The sequence below is a fragment of the Stenella coeruleoalba genome (genome assembly GCF_951394435.1).
Source record: "Stenella coeruleoalba genome assembly, chromosome: 15".
NCBI classification, from domain to species: Eukaryota; Metazoa; Chordata; class Mammalia; order Artiodactyla; family Delphinidae; genus Stenella; species Stenella coeruleoalba.
This window is the reverse complement of record NC_137161.1, coordinates 23,991,077-24,010,293: the sequence shown is the minus strand read 5'-3', so window position 1 is coordinate 24,010,293 and position 19,217 is coordinate 23,991,077. Positions and strand designations below refer to the sequence as shown.

The 19,217-nt window shown below is 48.6% G+C and overlaps 2 protein-coding genes across 8 annotated transcripts in view; one reads left to right on the top strand and one right to left on the bottom strand.

Moving 5' to 3' along the window:
* The window catches only part of GSS (glutathione synthetase), a 37,642-nt gene extending 37,109 nt beyond the window's left edge, over positions 1-533 (bottom strand). For 5 of the 7 annotated variants that reach the window (XM_079946507.1, XM_079946502.1, XM_079946508.1 and 2 more), the window contains exon 1: positions 452-533. The gene's annotated coding sequence lies outside the window, so the exon portion shown is untranslated. Of the gene's footprint in view, positions 1-214; positions 383-451 lie in introns of those variants that run through there. The other 2 variants (XM_079946503.1, XM_079946509.1) reach the window with 2 other exon arrangements.
* A 124-nt stretch (positions 534-657) lies between these two features.
* The window catches only part of MYH7B (myosin heavy chain 7B), a 40,935-nt gene continuing 22,375 nt past the window's right edge, over positions 658-19,217 (top strand). Inside the window, exons 1-4 of the mRNA XM_079946510.1 lie at positions 658-1,394; positions 2,379-2,494; positions 6,957-7,085; positions 18,452-18,607. Coding sequence (XP_079802636.1) covers positions 7,076-7,085; positions 18,452-18,607 — 166 coding nt within the window. The 5' untranslated portion in view covers positions 658-1,394; positions 2,379-2,494; positions 6,957-7,075. The remainder of the gene's footprint in view (positions 1,395-2,378; positions 2,495-6,956; positions 7,086-18,451; positions 18,608-19,217) is intronic.

Sequence of the window (19,217 nt, the reverse complement as noted above, 5' to 3'; positions counted from 1 at the left end):
CCAAAAGCCTTAACACGCCCACAAGAAAACCCCGGTCGGACTTAAAAGCCAAGCGCGAGGCCAATGCCTGCGTGAGGCCCGGGGCAACAACACGGTCTCCTGCCCAGGCCTGCCCCACCTCACGGCCCGCTCGCTCCCACCAGAGGCAAAGTTTGGTTCTAATCGCTTCCACTTTTGTTGTTTAAAAAAAAACAAACTCCGGCTCTAGTCTCACCGGCACCGAGCGCCCGACACCAGCACAATCTGGAGTCAGGAGATCTAGGAAATCTGCAATCGAGAAGCACCAACCCCACCCCCTCACTGGACACCAGCTTCTAGGTCCCTGCCATGGGTATGAGCTGCGACATCTCCTGGTCTCCGGGGCTCCAATCGCTGACAGACCCCTCCCTCATGGCCTTCCTCCCGAAGAAACGTGACCCTTGCCGGCCGCCGTTGCCGTGCCCCAACCTACTCGTTCGTCGTCCTGCCGCTCTCTGTACTCAGGCCCCCTCGCGCCTTCACCGGAGCTTCAGGGGGCGGGGCCTCGATGTGATCCAACGCGCTTGCGCGTCCCCTCCCACCACCACCCCCCCCCACACACAATCCGCCCCCCCACCCTACCCCAGGCAGGGCTTAAAGAGCAGCGGAGCTGGACGGTGGCTGGGAAGGGGCGGTCCGTGTGAGGACAGCTTTGGAACAGCACCTTGGGAAGAAAGGGAGGAGTCGTGTTGGGGCCGCCGGGAGCTACGGGTTTGAAAAGCTAAAGCTCGTAGGGCGTCGCAACTGCTGACTTCCGACGCAAGATGGGGAAACTGATACTCAGAATGGGACAGTCACTACCTTGGGGACACACAGTTGGTGGTAGTGGGTGTGGTAATAGAGGCCCAGAGACAGAGACAGAGCCCAGCGCAGGGTCCCATAACACGTTAAAGGCTGAACCAGTGTTGGAACCCAGCTGGGTCCCAGAAAAGAACACCTGATTTCTCCAACCCTGGGACAGCTGCAGGAAAAGCCTTAATGGCAAAAGGAAAGTAATTTCATTTTTCCAGCAGTTTTAAAGTTAGGAACGTTTGAGGGTGATCCAGTGTTTCACAAAATGTCCAATATCACTCGCATCAGGATCTGGTGCAGTTTTTTTTTTTTTTAATGCAGGTTTTTTTATCCCTACCTCCATCTCACCCCTTGGCAGCTCCCCAGTTCTTTAACTGTGCCTTCTTTCTGGATTGTGATAGGATTCTTCTCAGTCTGAAGCACCTGATATGAATTTTAGTTAAACTGAATTTATCAGTCTGGGCTCTGGGGAATTAACCATGAATAAGACAGAGCCCCGGCTTTCACCTCTGATTAAAAAGGTAGACAGGTAAACAGTGTTTTTCTGGGGAAGTACGGAAGGCTTTTGGGGTCTTGAAGGACAGGTAAGCGTGTGTAAACAGTGAAGGAAGTAGGGGTGGAGGTTAGAGGCAGGAAAGGGGCTAGTGTACCAAGTAGCAGGAGCAGAAACAGCAAAGGCAAATAATTCTGAATGTGGCTAGTCTTGTTTTAGAGACAATGAGGAGTTTGGTGTAGATACTGAGGAGGGTCTGGGGGTTGGAGCAGGCTTTTAGGAGCTCAGTCTTGGGGAGGGAGCCTTGGATGCTAGGTTAAGAAGTTTAGCATTTGTCCAATGAGTTGTCTAAGGATATTAAGGAAGAGGGAAACATGGTGTGTTAGGTTCTGGTTACAGCATGGCAAATGGTTTGTAAGTGGGGAGACCAAGGCCAGAGAGAGATCTCAGAGGTAGTTAAGGTGTGAGATGATGAGGCGGGGCCGAGAAGATGGAGAGAAGGGGACAGATTAAAGAGATATTTAGGAGAGAGAACTCCGACTGATTATAAATCAGCGGCCCAATCCAGGGTACAGGATGTTTCCAACTCCTTAAATAAAGTATGTGGGACTTCCCTGGTGGTCCAGTGGGTAAGACTGCTTGCTCCCAATGCAGGCGAACCAGGCTGGATCCCTGGTTGGGGAACTAGATCCTCCTGCATGCATGCCTCAACTAAGAAGCCCACATGCCACAACGAAGATCCCATGTGCTGCAACTAAGATCCAGTGCAGCCAAAATAAATAAATACATAAATATTTAAAAAATAATAAAGTATGTACATTACCTACAGGACAGACTGAGCTTTCCCATCTTGTTGGTGGGAAGGAAGGGATAGGTGGTCTGTTTATTGCCACAACTGTGATTTCATGATGTCCCTCTTTTGTCTGCTTTTGTACCTAAGGGAGAGTCTGAAGCAGCAGTTACTATAATAGGCCCCAGGTGCCAGAAAAAGTCCACCGGGCTAACAAGGAACAAAGGAAGCTATTTCTAGGGCAGCATGAGATTAAAAAATCATGACCCAGGGTTCTCTGTGCAGGTTCTCCTCTTCCAAGATGGGTGCCAAATGACGTGTATCATGTGCCTATTTGTGAGATTTGGGGAGGATCCCAGACCTTAACACCCCTTTGGTTGTGTCCTCTCACATTGTGGCAGGTAAGGTATTTTCATTCCCATTTTGTAGATGTGGCAGTTGAGCCTCAGAAGTTATGTGACTTGTTCAAGGGGATCCAGTTTGTGGTGGGACTGGAAGTGAGGGGCTCTTGGCCAAAGATGTTTCCAGCAAGTCTTTGCCTTTCTTGCTCCCTCTGCTCAGATGCTTTTCTTCTAAATCTTGGCGTAAGTGGCTCCTTCTTGTCATTCAGATGTTTCCTTCTCAGATGACATCCCCACCTGATCAGCCTGTGTCACATTTTCCTGTGTATTTTCTACATAGCACTTACTAGTATCTGAAATTATTAATTTTATGTGTTTCCCTCCACTAGAATGTGAGCTCCATGAAAACAGGGGCAATATCTGTCTTGGTCACCACTTTACCCCTAGCACCTGGAATAGTAGATACTCAATAATATTTGCCGACTGATGGAAATAAGCTGGGGAGGGAGGAAGGGAAGGAAACCAACATTAAGTGAAAGCTTGGGATGTTTCAGGTGCTTCTCATAAACTATCTCATTTGATCCCCTCACAGCCTTTCCAGGTGGGTACTGTATCTCCATTGGGTGATAAGAAAACATGGGAAGTGAGGTCAAGTCAGTCGTTTGTTACTTTTGAGGCCATAGGCTCCTTTGAGAATCTTCATTAGACTCAAACTTTTAGCAGACCATGTGGAGGAATTCAGAGACCTCTTCAGGCCTACTCAGGGATCCCAGATCAAGGAACCCAGGATTAGGGAACTTGCCCGAGGTCCTTCTGGCCTCAAGCCTTTGCTGGTTCCTCCCTCCATGGCAAGGATAGGTTCCCTTTAGTGGACATCAGGGAACCTGCTGAAGATTTTGGAGCAGAGCGAGTTTATGATGTCTTGAGCCTTTCATGTCTCCGACCTGAGTTCAAATCCTGACTCCACAAACTATCAGTGTGACTATGGGCAAGACTTCTCACCTCTCTGAATCCCACTTCCCTCACTTTCAAAATGGAATCTGTTTTTTGTTTTTTTTCTAACAATGACTAATCTTTATTTGATCTGCTCGTTAAGTGCCGGGTACTTGGCTGCTGGCTTTACAGTTGTTATCTCACTTTCACCACAAACCTATGAGGTGAGTACTGTTATCATGTCCATTTTACAGCTGGGGACTTGGAGGCTTGAAGAAATGCCCTGACTTGCCGAAGGTCATGCAGCTTTACACTCTTAGCCATTGTGCACCTACACACGTACCTTGGGATGTGCCACGAGCTCAGGCTTCCCAAAGCTGACTTCTGAATCCACTGCAAACTCTGTTGGGTTTGTGGGAACATTTGAGTCTAAATTAGTTTAAGGAAAAGGCAAGGAGGGCTGCACTGCAGTGTGAATGGAGGCCAATCTCTTTGTATGTTGCCTTTCCCCCTGTAAGGGCCTCTGGCCAAGCCTAGAGTGGGCCTCTTGACTGGGACATCTGTGTCATCCCAGGGTCTGCATTGCACGGAGGTCTGCATTTGTGCACGTGGCTGCTGTCTCTTTTTAGCAATGACATCACTCTGCCTGGAATTATGAGGCTGTCTCCACGCCTGACTGGGGGCCACTGCTTGGCCATTCAGAGTGGAATTCCTGTGTCTTCCAGCCCCTACCTACCACAGGCCTGGCCCAGCCATGCTGCTCAGGAAATGCCTTTGGAATCAAAGGGAGGGCTCTTCCATGTGTTGAGGATTTACTGTGTGCCAGGCCTGTCCCGGACACTTTACATGTGTTATCTCATTTACATGCCCCAGTAATCCTGGGAGGGAGAAGTTACCGTCTCTATTTTACTGAGAAGAAACAGACTCAGTTGGGCTTTACCTTAGGCCCACTTGGGGTGATTGATGGCACCAGGACTGACTCTAGGGCTTGTGTGCTCATCGTGCATGATGAATTCTTGAAGCTGTGAGCTGATAAAGGGGATACACTCCTCAGCACCCAGGATCCTCAGAGACTTTCTATCAACAAGCTTCTAGTCCAGCTCTCATTTCATCCATGAGGAAACAGGAGCCCAGAAAGGAGTGATGACTTACTTATAGCCCCTCTTTTCCGCTTACTACTTATCCATTGTTTTTTAAAAAAAATATTTATTTATTGGCTGCATTGGGTCTTAGTTGCGGCACACGGGATCTTTCATTGCAGTGCTCGGGCTGTTCGTTGTGGTGCACGGGCTTCTTTCTAGTTGTGGCTCGGGAGCTCCAGAGCGTGTGGGCTCACTAGTTGTGGTGCACGGGCTCTCTAGTTGTGGCTTGCGGGCTCCAGAGGGAATGGGCTCTGTAGTTGTGGCACGTGGGCTCAGTATTTGCAGCACGAGGGCTTAGTTGCTCTGTGGCATGTGGGATCTTAGTTCCCTGACCAGGGATCGAACTGGCATCCCCTGCATTGCAAGACAGATTTTTTTTAAATTAATTTATTTATTTTTGGCTGTGTTGGGTCTTCGTTGCGGTGCGCGGGCTTGTCATTGTGGTGTCTTCTCTTGTTGTGGAGCATGGGCTCTAGGCACGTGGGCTTCAGTAGTTGTGGCACATGGGCTCAGTAGTTGTGGCTTGCGGGCTCTAGAGCACAGGCTCAGTAGTTGTGGCGCACAGGCTTAGTTGCTCCGCGGCATGTGGGATCCTCCTGGACCAGGGCTCGAACCCGTGTCCCCTGCATTGGCAGGCGGATTCTTAACCACTGCGCCACCAGGGACACCCTCAAGACAGCTTCTTAACCACTGGACCACCAGGGAAGTCCCACTACTTATCTTTATCTACCTTTTGGGAAGGGTGAGATCCACTTTTACTCACCATTATACCACCCAAGTAGCCCAGTGCCTGGTCCTACTTAACACTCAGTAAATGCTTTTAAATTTTATTTATTATAAAAACATTGAGAAAAGTATAAATGTTAGTATAACAGACAACCATATACCCACCACCCCACTTGCGAAATAAAAACTGCTAATATAGCTGAAGGGCCCCTGTGTGCCCCTCTACAACGCACCTCCCCAACCCCTGGCGAAGTTAAGAGTCTCCTGAATTTGGTGTTTATTATTCTATGCCATTTTTTTTTCTTTTTTTTGTGGTATGCGGGCCTCTCACTGTTGTGGCCTCTCCCATTGCGGAGCACAGGCTCCGGACGCGCAGGCTCAGCGGCTATGGCTCACGGGCCCAGCCGCTCCGCAGCATGTGGGATCTTCCCGCACCAGGGCACGAACCCTTGTCCCCTGCATCGGCAGGCGGACTCTCAACCACTGCGCCACCAGGGAAGCCCCTATGCCATTTTTTTATTCATATACCATAAAATTCAACCTGCTTAAGTGTACAGTTTAGTGGCTTTTAGTGTGTTCACAAGATTGTGCAACCATCACCACTATCTAATTCTAGAACATTTTCACCCCCAAAAGGAACCCCATACTCATTATCAGTCACTCCCCCATTCCTCCCTGTCTCCAGCCCCGGCAATCACTAATCTGCTTTCTGTCTCTATGGATTTGCCCATTCTGGACATTTACTATAAATGGAATCCTGTATGTGGTCTTTTGTGTCTGGCTTCTTTCACTTACCATAATGTTTTCAAGGTTCATCCATGTTGTAGTATGAATCAATATTTCATTCCTTTTTATGGTATGGTATTCCATTGTGTGAATACAGCACGTTTTGTTTATCCATCACTTGGTGGACATTTGGGTTGTTTCTGCTTTTTGCTATAAATAATGCTGCCATGAACAAGTTTTTGTGTGGATATATGTTTTCAATTCTCTTGGTTATATAAGTGGACTTGCTGGGTCATATGGTAACTCTATGTTTAACTTTTTGAGGAACTGCCAGACTGTTTTCTAAAGTGGCTGCACTGTTTTCCATTCCCACCAGCAATGTATGAGAGTTTCAATTTTTACATCTTCACCAACACTTATCTCTTTGATTATGACCATCCTAATGGGTGTGAAGTGGTATCTCATTATGGTTTCAATTTGCATTTCCCTAATGACTAATGATATTGAACGTGTTTTCGTGTGCTTATTGGCCATTTGTATATATCCTTTGGGGAAATTCTATTAAAACCTTTTACCCATTTTAAGGGCAAAAATATTATTGAGTTTTAAGAATTCTTTATATATTCTGGATACCAGACCCTTATCAGATATATGATTTGCAAATATTTTCTCCCATTCTGTGGGTTTTCTTTTCAGTTTCTTGATGTTGTCTTTTTTTTTTTTTTGGTAAATATCTATATATTTTATGCAGCCTCTTTATATTGAAGAAATTGGGGTGTTTTAAAATATCTTTATTGGAGTATAATTGCTTTACATTGTTGTGTTAGTTGCCGCTGTATAACAAAGTGAATCAGCTATATGTATACATATATGCCCATGTCCCCTCTCTCTTGCGTCTCCCTCCCACCCTCCCTATCCCACCCCTTGATAGTGTCCTTTGAAGCACAAACGTTTTTAATTTTGATGTAATCTAATTCATCTATTTTTTTTCTTAGGTTGCTTATGTTTAGAGTGTCATACCTAGGAAACCATTGCCTAATCCAAAATCATGAAGACTCACACCTGTCTTCTGTGAGATTTATGGGTTTTGCTGTTACATTTAGGTCTTTGATTCATGGTGCGAGGTAGGTCGTATGCATTTTTAGTCCTTTTACTAGGTGTGTGTTTCTAAAAAAATATATGATACTGTTTTTCCTGTTTGGGGGACTTTACATGGTAACGTGTGTTCTTGTGCAGTTTGATTTTCTCATTCAGCCTTATGCTGGGAGATTCATCCATGTTGATAAGAGTAACTAGTTCATTTGTTTTCACTGCTCTATAGGTTTCATTGCATAAAAATACCACATTTCATTTACCTTTTCTCCTATGAATGATCCTTTGGGGTTGTCTCTACTATTTTGCTGTTACAAAGGGTAAACAGTCTAATATGTGCCTCCTTGTGCAGTATGTTGAAGGTCATGGGCATACTCAGATTTACTAGATAATACAAAATTACTCTCATAAGTGGTTTTACAAATTTGCGCTCCTGCCAGCAATGTATTAGAATTGCCCTTATTCGGCATCCTCACCAAGACTCAGTATTGTTGGGCTTTTTTGATTGTGCCAGGCTAGTGGGTGTGAAATGATATCTCATTAGGATTTCCCAGATTAATAGCAAAGTTTACTTTTCAGTAAATATTTGCATGGGTGGGTGGATGGCATGAAAGTAGAATGGATTCAGCTCTTTGATGAGGAGATGACCCTCTATTCTTCCTGTGGCTAGAGGATGGCAGGGCTCTGGGCCTAGACTGCCAGCTGTTTGTAGGGAGACCCTGGAGCTAGGAAGCACTGGGTGAGACCAACAACTCTATATATATGGGGAAAGGCAGTTGTCACCTTGAAACCAGCAATGGGAGCCTTACCCCAGGGAGAGGCTATAGTCTTGTCCTTCCATCTCCCCACACTTTCACCAAGAAGGGAGGGAGCTAGAGAGAAGCCAGAAGGGAATTGTGTAATGATGAGAATGGGGTCCCACGGTCTTAGGAATGACCCTTTCTTGAGGACCTTCTCATGGTCTCTGTATCGGTGGTATGTATTTCCCTTGGTTTTTTGTTTTGTTTGTTTTTAATTTTTATTATTTTTTGGCTGCACCTCACGGCCTGCGGGATCTTTGTTCCCTGACCAGGGATCGGACATGTGCCCCCTTCAGTGGAAGCTCAGAATCTTAACCACTGGACCGCCAGGGAAGTCCCTGTATTTCCCTTATTTATTCACTGAGTTTGGGGAGGCATTGTACCTCTTTCTTTTTATAGGTATTATTTAATTCCCTGTGGAGTAGGTGCTGTTATTATTCCTGCTTTATAGATGAGGAACAGAGGATCAAAGGGGCAGAGTAACTGAAGGTTTGTACCCAGGCAGTCTGACTCCAGAACTCTTAAGCACTGTGCTGTATTGTTAGCCTGGCTCAGCTAAACCCAGGACAGCAAAGAAAGGAGAAGCTTGCCCAGGCTTGGGTAGGTGAGAAACGCAAGTCGCAATATCCACTGGGCCTGGCATGGAGAAGGCAACAGGGAGCAGAGTGAGAGGCCCCTGGGGAAGATGGTTCTTTTTTTTTTTTTTTTTTAATATAGGGTGATTCTAGTTTACATTTTCTTTTGTTGTTATAAATTTATTTTATTTAGTTATTTTTGGCTGCATTGGGTCTTCATTGCGGTGCGCAGGCTTTCTCTAGCTGCGGCAAGCAGGGGCTACTCTTCTGTTGTGGTGCGTGGGCTTCTCATTGTGGTGGCCTCTCTTGTTGCGGAGCACAGGCTCTAAGCGCACGGGCTTCAGTAGTTGTGGCGCGTGGGCTCAGTAGCTGTGGCTCTCAGGCTCTAGAGCACAGGCTCAGTAGTTGTGGTGCATGGCCTTTGTGGCTCCGCAGCATGTGGGATCTTCCCGGACCAGGGCTTGAACCCGTGTCCCCTGCATTGGCAGGTGGATTCTTAACCACTGTGCCACCAGGGAAGTCCTGTATTATTTCTTATAAATTATTGTAACTATACAATTATCTGAAAAATTTCAATTGGAAAATGATTGGGAAATGAAATTTAAGGCCCAAAGAATTAGGTAGGAAAATAGAGATATTTGTAATAACAACATTTTCAACCTATTAAAAAAAAAACACTGAGGGCTGTGCTCAGGGAGACCTCTCACCCTTAAGTTAGCAAAGTGCAGATTCGCAGAGAGGCTTGCAGTATAACCTGAGATGTGGGAGAGTGCAGGGTCACCCTGCACACCTCAAGATACCCAGGGTAGACTGTTTGGGTTGGTTTCCAATCCCAACTCATTGAGCCTCTCTCTGCCCTTCACCTACCAAGCTGACTGACCATGATCGCAAGGGCAGAGACACAACCTCACCCCACCGTCCCACTCTACCTCTAATTGGTCTTCTGAGAGTTCTTCCCCCAGTCTCCACTCTACCAGACAGACTCCTCCTTAGGAGCAAGCCTACAACCAGTCCCAATCTGGGTGGCATCAGAGAGTGTTTGTTGAACTCAACAAAACGGGACGCTGACAGAGGCTGGGACAAGCCTGTCTTGATCCTGAGACCCCAGGCAGGGCCAAGGTTTTGGCACAGGATTTTGGCAGTGGGGTGGCTGTGGTCTTTTAAGACCCTGGGACTTTCCTCCCACGTATGCCCACAAGGATGTCTCTTCCAGAATGTTGGCTGCCCTGGGCACTACCTCAAATTCCATCCCCAGAGTGGCAGACCCAAGGCCTCCTCTCCAGACTGCCCCAACATACACATCACCACAGGGCTGGCGTGTTCACACTGTTGATCTCTTACCATGGGCTAAGCACTCTGGTTCATTTATATCTCTCAGCAACATCATGAGGCAGGTACTCTTCGTATATCCATTTTGCAACGAAGGACCCAAGGCTCAGAGAGGTTAAGTAACTAACTCACGGTAGCTTAGCTTGTAAATGGCAGAGCAAGGACTCCAAGAGGCAGTCCTAACATGTGCCCAGCCTAGTGCCTGCAGGTGCAAAGCTAAAAAAGAACCATTGCCTGTTCAAACAGTCAACGGTAATGTCGTCAGACATTTACATAGGGCTTGTAGGTGTCAGGCACAGGCTAAGCTCTTTACATACATTATTTCCTTGACTCTGCTTAACAACCCAATGGAATAAGGTTATGCTCATTTTATGATGGAAATTGAAGCTCCAACAGGAAAAGGTCAAGGTCACATAGCAAGTAAGGGGCAGAGCTGGACAGTCTGACTCTGGAGCCAGAGCTATCAGACCCTCTTCTGCCATCTCTTCCTCCTCTTTTTTAGCGTCCTCCCTCCCCTATACACTGACCCTCCCAGGCTTTCCTCCTGCTGCTGTTTCCACTCTCCCCCACCCCAGCTCCCCAGGCTAACCCGTGTCCGGAGCCCCCAGCCCTTTCATTCATATTCTGAGCATAGTTTGGAGGCTGAGGCCGGGTCAGACTATCTGGATGGTGACCTCCAGGGGTCAGCCCATGCCCTAGGGTGTCCTTTAGCCCTTCCTATTTCCACTCGGCTGCCTGGCAAGGGAAGTCTTGGAGGGGCCCACCACCCAGTCCTCTTACCTACCTGCAGTGGCCTGCGGGATACAGTGGATAGAGCGAGCAGGACTCCCATACCTTGCAGAGAGGCCAGCGTTCTGGGGGTGGGGGCAGCACTGAGCCTCTCAGGACCCGGTGGCTCTGGAAGCTGATATGAACAGCAGCAACTGCTGGCATTATCTGGGTTCTAAGAATAGCTTGGGCTGAAGAGTTGGGGGCTGGGGCCAGGGAAGAGGGCAGGAGCCTTTTTCCACTGCCCCTTCCACCCCTGCTGCTTGGCCTAGAAACTGGGAAGCCTTCCTTCTGGCTTACAATTTGCTCTGGGATGATCTTGCATGGATACATCTTTTCCACCTTTGGGTTGGAGGACAGAGGGTGTCCCAGGGACTCAGACCCAGGGCTGAGGGCACTGAGCCCACACCCTGAGGACCCGCCCTCCTCCAGGCCCTCCCCTCTGGCACAGAGTAGGGGCTTGCTTTTTCAAGGGTCGATATGTTAGAAGTGACCTTTATTCATTTAGCAAACACTTAAGAAATAGGTAATACATAGACATGATTCAAAATTCAAAGGTATAAAAGGATACACAAGGAAAAAATATCAGTCTGTCCCTTTCCTAGCCTCCAGCCACCTATTCCTCTCTGCTCCTCCCTTTTTTCATTTAATGAGATATCTTGAAAGTAACAACAATAATGTAAATAATAATATAATATGAGGGAAACCCACGTTACATCATGAGTCTCTGCTATGTGCCAGGCACTGTTCTAAGCACTTCGGATGTTTTAACCCATATAGTGCTCATCAGAATCCTATGTGGTGGGTACTTTGTACGAATCTCCATTGTTAAGAGGTTAAGTGATTTTCCACGATTTCATGGCTGGTAATTGGCAGAGCCAGGATTCAGTCTCAGGCAGTCTGACGTTAGATAACGTATTCTTCATCACTGCTCCGTACTGCTGCTCACACTTATGTCATGCCACTACACAGCACACCCTTGCTCTTCCTAAGGGCCAAGGTCAGAGATGTACTATATATTGAACACGTGCCATGGCCAGGCTCAGGCTGGTCTGCAGCAAAGAATAAAAAAGACTAGGTCTCTGCCCTCATGGAACTGGCATCCCAGTGCCCATGAGTGTCTGTCAACCAAGGTAGGAGGAGGGAAACCCACGTGTCACTCACATGCCTGTATACCGTCTGCTGTTCACACACACCCTGTCCCTTATCCACTGGTCCTTTACTCACTCAGCCTCTGAGCTGGAAGGCCTTAGAGCCCAGAGCTATAGGTAGGAACATGGAGATCCAGACAGAAGTAGACACGAGAGATCACAGTGTGGCCCTCGTAAGCCTCATCCCCTGCCCCCGGGATCCATTTCAGCAGGGCTGCTGGGGGGTGCCTCTAATCCAGGGCCCAACCATTGTTTGATGTTGGGAACAATTGAAGGGCAAGGGAGCTATAGATAGATCCACAGCTGCTGTCACCTGTTCCAGCCTGGGCACTGGGCCCAAGCGTTGTCTACGTGGGGGTACTTTACCAGTGAGGGCCCCCTGGGGGTGGGAGATTGGTCCAGCCTAGCTCAGCTCTACAGAGACTGAGTCAGAGGCCAAGACAAAGAAATAGAGTCTCGGAGGGCAGAGAGAGACAGGGTAACACAGAAAGACCAAGACCCTTGAGAGATACAGGAGGCTCCCCCCAAACGCCATAAACCCAGTGACTGGTTGGGGCTCTGGGAGGGCTACACAAGCACACGTCTTTCTGGGAGAGCCACATCCCAGATCCTTCCGAGGCAGCTGAAGGAACATGCTTTGGGGAGTGCTCTGGGAGACTCCTGAGATCTTTGAAAGGAAGACGTGCTGCTGTGTCTAGTTGTAGCTTTAATTCAGTATGTGACCTTGGGCAAGGACCTGCTTCTTCCTCTGTGCCTCCGTTTCCCCAGCTGCCCAATGAGAGAGTTGGTTTGCATGATCCCTGAAGGGCCCTTTCATCCTCTGATGCCTGTCAGGACATATTCCTCATGTGTCTAACCTCTCTCCCTCTTGCTGCAGTGGAGGCCATAGTCACCTCCTTTGTTTGCCCTTTGTGAGGATGGGGGACAGCCGGTCCCCCCATCCCCTCCCCCCAGTAACCTTTCAGCCATAAATCCATGCTGAGGCGTCTCTCCACCGGATAAACAGCCCTGATGCCTTTTGGCTGCACTCATCCTATTTTCTGCTTGAAGCATCAGAGCCGGGGCCCACTCGGGCCCTCTGCAGCTGCCCACGGCCCCAGGAGGGGGACAAGCCTTGGATGAGCAGGGGCACCCCCCCGGGGTGCCAGGGTGGAGGCCCCTCTTTGGGCCTCACCACCTCGCATTTAGACCCTTATGGCAGCCACCTCCTAAGTCTTCCTGCCCCGGTCTCGCCCCTGCAGTCCATCCTCCACACCAGCTGTCATGGGGCTCTTGTGAACACATAAATCTGAACACACTGTCAAATGCCCTTGCTCCAAGCTCTTTGATGAAAAAAATAAAATAAAAATGCCTTTGATGGCTCCCCAGCTCCCGCAGGATAAAGAACCAAATCCTAATCTGGCTTTTGAAGCCCTTCACAATCCAGTCCCAACTGCTCCGTCCAGCCTCACCTCCCTTTACGCCCGTGTGGCTGCTCTGGGCTTGGAGTTCAGGTTCGCGCTGTCCGTCCCCTGTCCTCTACCTTCAGTGCCTCTCCCTGGACGGCCACAGCCTGCTCACTGGTCTGCCTGTGGCATCTCTTGCTCTTTCCAGTCCATTCTCTACATGGCAGCCAGAGTGATCATTATTAACCTTCACCACTTACTCTCCTGCCCTAACAGCTCCCCTTCGCACTTGGAATAAAGTCCTCCAAGAGTCCCGGTGACCCAGCCCCTGCCTACCTGTCAAACGTCACCTTGCAAAACTTTCCCCACCTTCCTACCCCAGCGGCACTAGCACTGTGACAGGGCCTCAGACACACCAAGCTTTGCTCTGCCTCACGGCTTTTGTATTTACTGTTCCTCCTGGTTGGAATATCCTTCCCCCAGCTCTTCACCTAACCGGCTCCCTCTTATCCTTCAGATCTTGCCTTAAATGTCACCTCTTCAGAGAGGCCCTCTCTGACTAACCTGAATAGAGTTACACCCCCGTTACCCTCCACAGCACTACTTTGCGTGGTGCCTTCATAGCACGTGCCACGATCTTTTAACCTTCAAACTCCTCCATTCTGACATCCTCCTTGAGCATCACTTTTTTTCCTGGACAATGAGTGTTGTGTTCCCATCCTGGACACATAAGAGAAGCTGTCAGATGCATGTTGAATTGAATTCATGTGTCCCTCCCTCCTTCACAGAGTCCTTCAATGTCTTTATCCAAAGAAGGACTTCCAGGCCCTGGGGTGCATTGTTGGCAGATATATTTGGGGCTGGGGTGGCTCCCAAGTTACATCCTCTCTGCCTACCTGCCTGCCCTTGCTTTCTCCAATGCTCAGCTCCTCTACTGGCATTTTGGGCTGGAAGAGGAGACGCCAGAGATACTATGCCCCTGTCAGGCTTTGCCTAATCAGTCTGGCTGCTACTAAGCTGTGGGTTCCAGGACTCTTGGCAACTGCCGATCTGAGGTCTTTGGTGGAGAGGAATCGGGGACACCTAGACCCTGGTGCCCAGCTTGGCTCTCGCCCCCTACATACTAAGACTTCCAATCTCTATCTCTGGCCACTTTACTCTCTTCCCTGACTCCTGCTTCTCCCCTCCAACTCTCTTCCTAGCCAGGCCCAAGGTTCCCTGGTGTAAGTGGGGGCTGGTGGACAGCATATCAGTTTTTGAGGGCAGTGGTAGACCTATTCAGGGCCACCTGGCTCTGGGGGCCTGGAGATACAGACTAGAAAGCCTGAGGTCCAGCCCTCCCAAACAGCCTTTTCTGGGGCTGTCAGTACCCTAAGTCCCTTGAAGATGGTGTTTCTTTGAGTGATTTCCAGGGAGAGTCCCTCTAGCCCAGGAGGGTGGACACACTGCTGGCCAGGCTGCAGGTGACCCAGCTGCCCTCATGCTGGTCCTGCCTGAAGTTGCTTTCTCCTTTCCCAGTTTTCGTGTGCAGGGGTAGAGAGCTTGCCTTCGGAGTGGGATCCTGGAGTCTGGCCTGGGCTTCCCTCTGTCCCAATCAGGGTCTTGGTGTGCTTAGCTAAGCTGATTTCCCTTCCAGCCCTCCAGCCCTGATGCTCCTGATTCCTAATGCCCTAGGAGTCTTTAATTTAAAAAAACAACAGGGGACTTCCCTGGCGGTCCAGTGGTTAAGACTTTGCCTTCCAATGCAGGGGATGTGGGTTCGATCCCTGGTGAGGGAGCTAAGATCCCACATGCCTTTCAGACAAAAAACCAAGACATAAAATGAAGCAATATTGTAATAAATTCAATGAAAGACTCTAAAAATGGTCCACATCAAAAGAATCTTAAAAAATAAAAAGAAAACAACAACAAACAAACAAAAAAACCCCAAAGGAGGGACAAATGTAAAAGATACAGGGAAGTACAAATAATAACAAACCATTGTACCTTTTGTCATATTTGCTTCAAGTCTTTTGCGCCAGGATTCTAGCACTTCAGAGTTCTAATGACCCTGGGTTCTAACACCCCAGCATTCTAAAACTGAGGAGCATATATGTCTTGTCTCTGTACTTATAACATTGGGAAGAGAAGGCAAGAAGAAAGACTTTGGACTGTCTATACTGGCTACGCAGTGGGTGGGTTTGTTGGGTTGAGAGGGTGGTTGTTGAGAAACAAAGCTTCCAGAGGGTCTAAAATCCTGGAATCCTGGAGTCCTGAGGTTGGAGTAGACCTCAGAGGTCATCCAGTGCAAAGCCTCAAGCCCTGTGCAGACTCTACTTGATTCTTCCTTGCTTTTGGCAGGCTCACTTTCTTCCAAGGCAGCCTCTTCCATTGCTGATTGGCTCCAAGTGTGAAAAAGTCCTTTTTTGTGTGTATCTTCAAACTCTGCTTCCTTGTAACTGCACTGTTGTTCTGCTCTTGGGGCCACACAAATCACACAGGCTCCCTCTGTTCCAGCATGGCTCTTCGGGTGTTTAAAGTTGGTACCTTAAGTCCTTGCAGATTGTAGCATTTGTTGCATCTCTCAGGTGCATCTTGGGTTTCCTCACTGCTTTGTCATGTTTGTCTGTGAGCTCATCTCAGCAGGAAGGAGTGTCCGGTGTAGTAGAAGCGAACTTACAGGGCAGTTCTAGACCCACTTCTTTGGGTTGGTTTTTCAGCCCCAGGTTTCTACACTGAGCAGGTAATTCTAGAATTCAGACCCCCATTATATTTGGTATAGGCTAGGCTTGTTAGAGATTCTGATTCTCCAGGCCAGTTCTATTGCTCAGGCCTTAGGCACAAAGCCCTGCTTTCTGAGCATCTTTGAACAGGAGCAGAGTTTTCCCTACCCTCTGGGCTTTCTAAATTGCTCAAGTCCAGCTCCTTAGCCTCTGACCCCATATGGATATTAAAACTCTGTAATCTAAACTATCAATCAAGTTTGCTTCATTCTCTTACTTCATAGATATTTATTGACTTTCTACTATGTGTATCTACTCTGCAAGGTGCTGGGGGCCTAGACCAAGCTCTTGCCCTTTACTGGGTGTGGGTGTGGGTGGGAGGTGGAGGCAGGGAAGAAACAATCTAAGTTCTGTGAAGATAATTAAAACAGAATGATGGGGCTTCCCTGGTGGCGCAGTGGTTGAGAGTCCGCCTGCCGATGCAGGGGACGCGGGTTCATGCCCCGGTCCGGGAGGATCCCACATGCCGCGGAGCGGCTGGGCCCATGAGCCATGGCCGCTGGGCCTGCGCGTCCGGAGCCTGTGCTCCGCGACGGGGGAGGCCATAACAGTGAGAGGCCCGCGTACCACAAAACAAAACAAAACAAAAAATACCAGAATGATGTTGTCACAAATATGATGTGGAGAGAAAAAAGAAAGGAATACATAATGTAGGACTCCATTCATATAAATTTCAAAACCATCTGTGATATTAGAAGTCAGGATAGTAGGTGAGGGAGTGATAACTGAAAGAGGGTTGATGGGGATGCTGGTAATTTGGGGTTCTTGAACAGAGTGTGTTTACTTTGTGAAAATTCATCAGACTGTACAAGGATATTCACCGCAGCCCTGATTGTAATGGCAAAAAGAGAACAATCTAACTGTCCACCCAAAGGACACCTGTATCATTTTGTAACATGGGGAAATATCTGTAGGATTAATTACTAAAACGTTCTGGGCATTTGTAATTTTGATAGATATTGCCAAATTTGGCCATGCATTTTTAACAAAGTTTTCATGTAACATACCTACTGTGAAGTGCATACATCTTAAGCATATAGCACGATTAGTTTTACAAAGTGAACACACCTGTGTAACCACAGCCCAGCTCAGTATATAGAGTGTTTCCTGCATTCCAGAAGCTTCTCTTGGGCCTCCTCTCGTTGTTACTTTCCCTCAAAGGACCACTCTTTCACTTTATCATCATTCGTTAGTTTTGCCTGTTTTGAACTATTTATGGTTGAAAATGTATCTTTGAAATTATTCCTATAGAATATAGATATGTCTGTATATTTGGAATTGGTAACCTGTTGGTGCAGAGGATTTCTCTTTGTGAGCTCAGCCTAATGTCTGGCTGGAATCCTGGCTCTGGACCTCTTTGTGTCCAGTGTTGAAGGTTCCAGGATCCTTTGATATTCTGACTCCAAGATTCTGTGGCGTCACCAGGGCCTGAACGGGGTGACAGAAAAGGAGAGCCTGGAAGTGCCCTGACACATTCTGAAGGCAGACTGAGTGTCAGCACCCCGAACCCCTGATGTGAGTAGGGTGCAGGAGGGGGCTAAGAGTGGGAACTTGGCTTCCTGTGAATCTTAAATGTCATTATGAAGGGGGCTCCTGATTGGTCTAAATTTCCTCAATTTGCTTCCTCTTCAGCTAAATTATTCCTTTATGCCTATGGTCCTAGGTCTGGTTTTCTTCTTGTGTAATTTCCCCAGGGGACCTCAGAGAACTAGGGATAGAGGTGAGGGGAAGTGGGGAAGAGACAGCATCCAGGTGCTTGGAGAGGGATGCCTTAGTGTCTCTGCTTCTCTTTTTGAGTCGGTCTCTGCCACTGTTTATCTGTGAGGTTTGGCTAGCGCTTTCCTTTCCCTGGGCCTCAGTTTCTCTGGATGTGTAAAGAGGGTTGGACCAAATAGTCCCAGAGTACATTTTGTGGTCGCCCTCCCTGAGTCTCCTTGCTCTCCACTTCTGGGGGTGTGGACCTTTTTCTGGGTGTATCAGACTCCCTGTGACTCAGTTTCTCTCTCGCAGCACCTCAGTCTTCCCAAATCTCTCCCTGCCTTGTCCCTGCCCCTGTCGGTCTGAATCTCAACCTCTGAGTGGAGTGAGTGTCTCTATCTGCCTTTGTGATCCCCTGACAATGGGAGGTAAAAATAGCCCAGGGGCCGTGCTGGTGGAGATAAAAGGGAATTTGCCTTTTGTGTCCTGTGGCCAGGCAGGGGGGGCTGTGACACGTGGAGATTGCTGACATAGCTCTCCTCCGCTGACCTTGACGGTGGCAATAAAAGGGGTAGCCCAGCTCCCAGCCCTCACCGTGGTGCTGAGGTGGGTGATCAGGGCTGGAGTTGGAGCCCAAGGGAGGGCAGACAGGCTGATGGGTGAGGGTGCCTATGGGCTGGCACAAGTCTCTCCATTTCTGTGGGAGAGGATACTCTGGTGTTAGAGAGAGAGAGAGAGAGAGAGAGAGAGAGGGAGAGAGAGTGTGTGTGTGTGTGTGTGTGTGTGTGTGTGTGTGTGTGTTGCCTCACCAGGGAGGCTGAAGTGGGGAGCCCCACGGAATCACCTACTATTAGGTCTTGTGGGTTTTTCGATCATGCCCCAGTTTGGGGCCCCTGGTCCCTCAGTTCCCATGTCACTGCCATCTTCCAGTGCCTGCTGCCTTGGACTGCCTTGAACCTCTAAGATCTCATCCTCCACCTCTCAGTGCCACTACCATGATGGATGTGAGTGAACTTGGGGAGTCTGCCCGCTACCTCCGCCAGGGCTACCAGGAGCAGATGAAGGTGCACACTGTCCTGTGGGATGGTAAGTGAGGGCAGAGTGGGGCACAGCTACAGAGAAGCCCTTATGGACTCAGACCAGGAGTGGGGAGGGGGGCACTCAGCTCGGGTCTGAAGGAGCACTCTGGCCTGAAAGCTTTAGCCCTGAGGATAAAATCCCAGGGAGCCTGTGTACATCACTGTATGTCTGTGAGCAAGCCTCGGTTTGCTCCTCTGTAAAATGGGACAGTATCACCCACCTCCTGGAGCTGCCGTCTGTGGCTGAAGCCTGAAGCTTCTGAGATGAGAGTGATTGGTATGTGTGCAGGCTGCCTCCACATGTCCATAAAACCTGTGCTGGAGTTATTTTTAGTGCTTTCCATAGAGCCAAAGCCTCTGTTTATCAGGGACAGGAATAAAGGCTACTATTTATGACCCAGTTTGCTCATAGGACAATAATAACAATAGGCAATGTGTATCAAGTGCTTATTGTGTGCCAGGCCCAGAGCAGATGACTTTCCATGCATCATCTCAACAACCTGGGGAGATGGAGACCAGGGCCAGGGCCAGCTTCGTGGGTGTGCAACCTCTGCAGCCACAGAGGGGCCTCATGCTCGATTTAACACTCTGTTATCACCATCTTGAAACTGTAAATA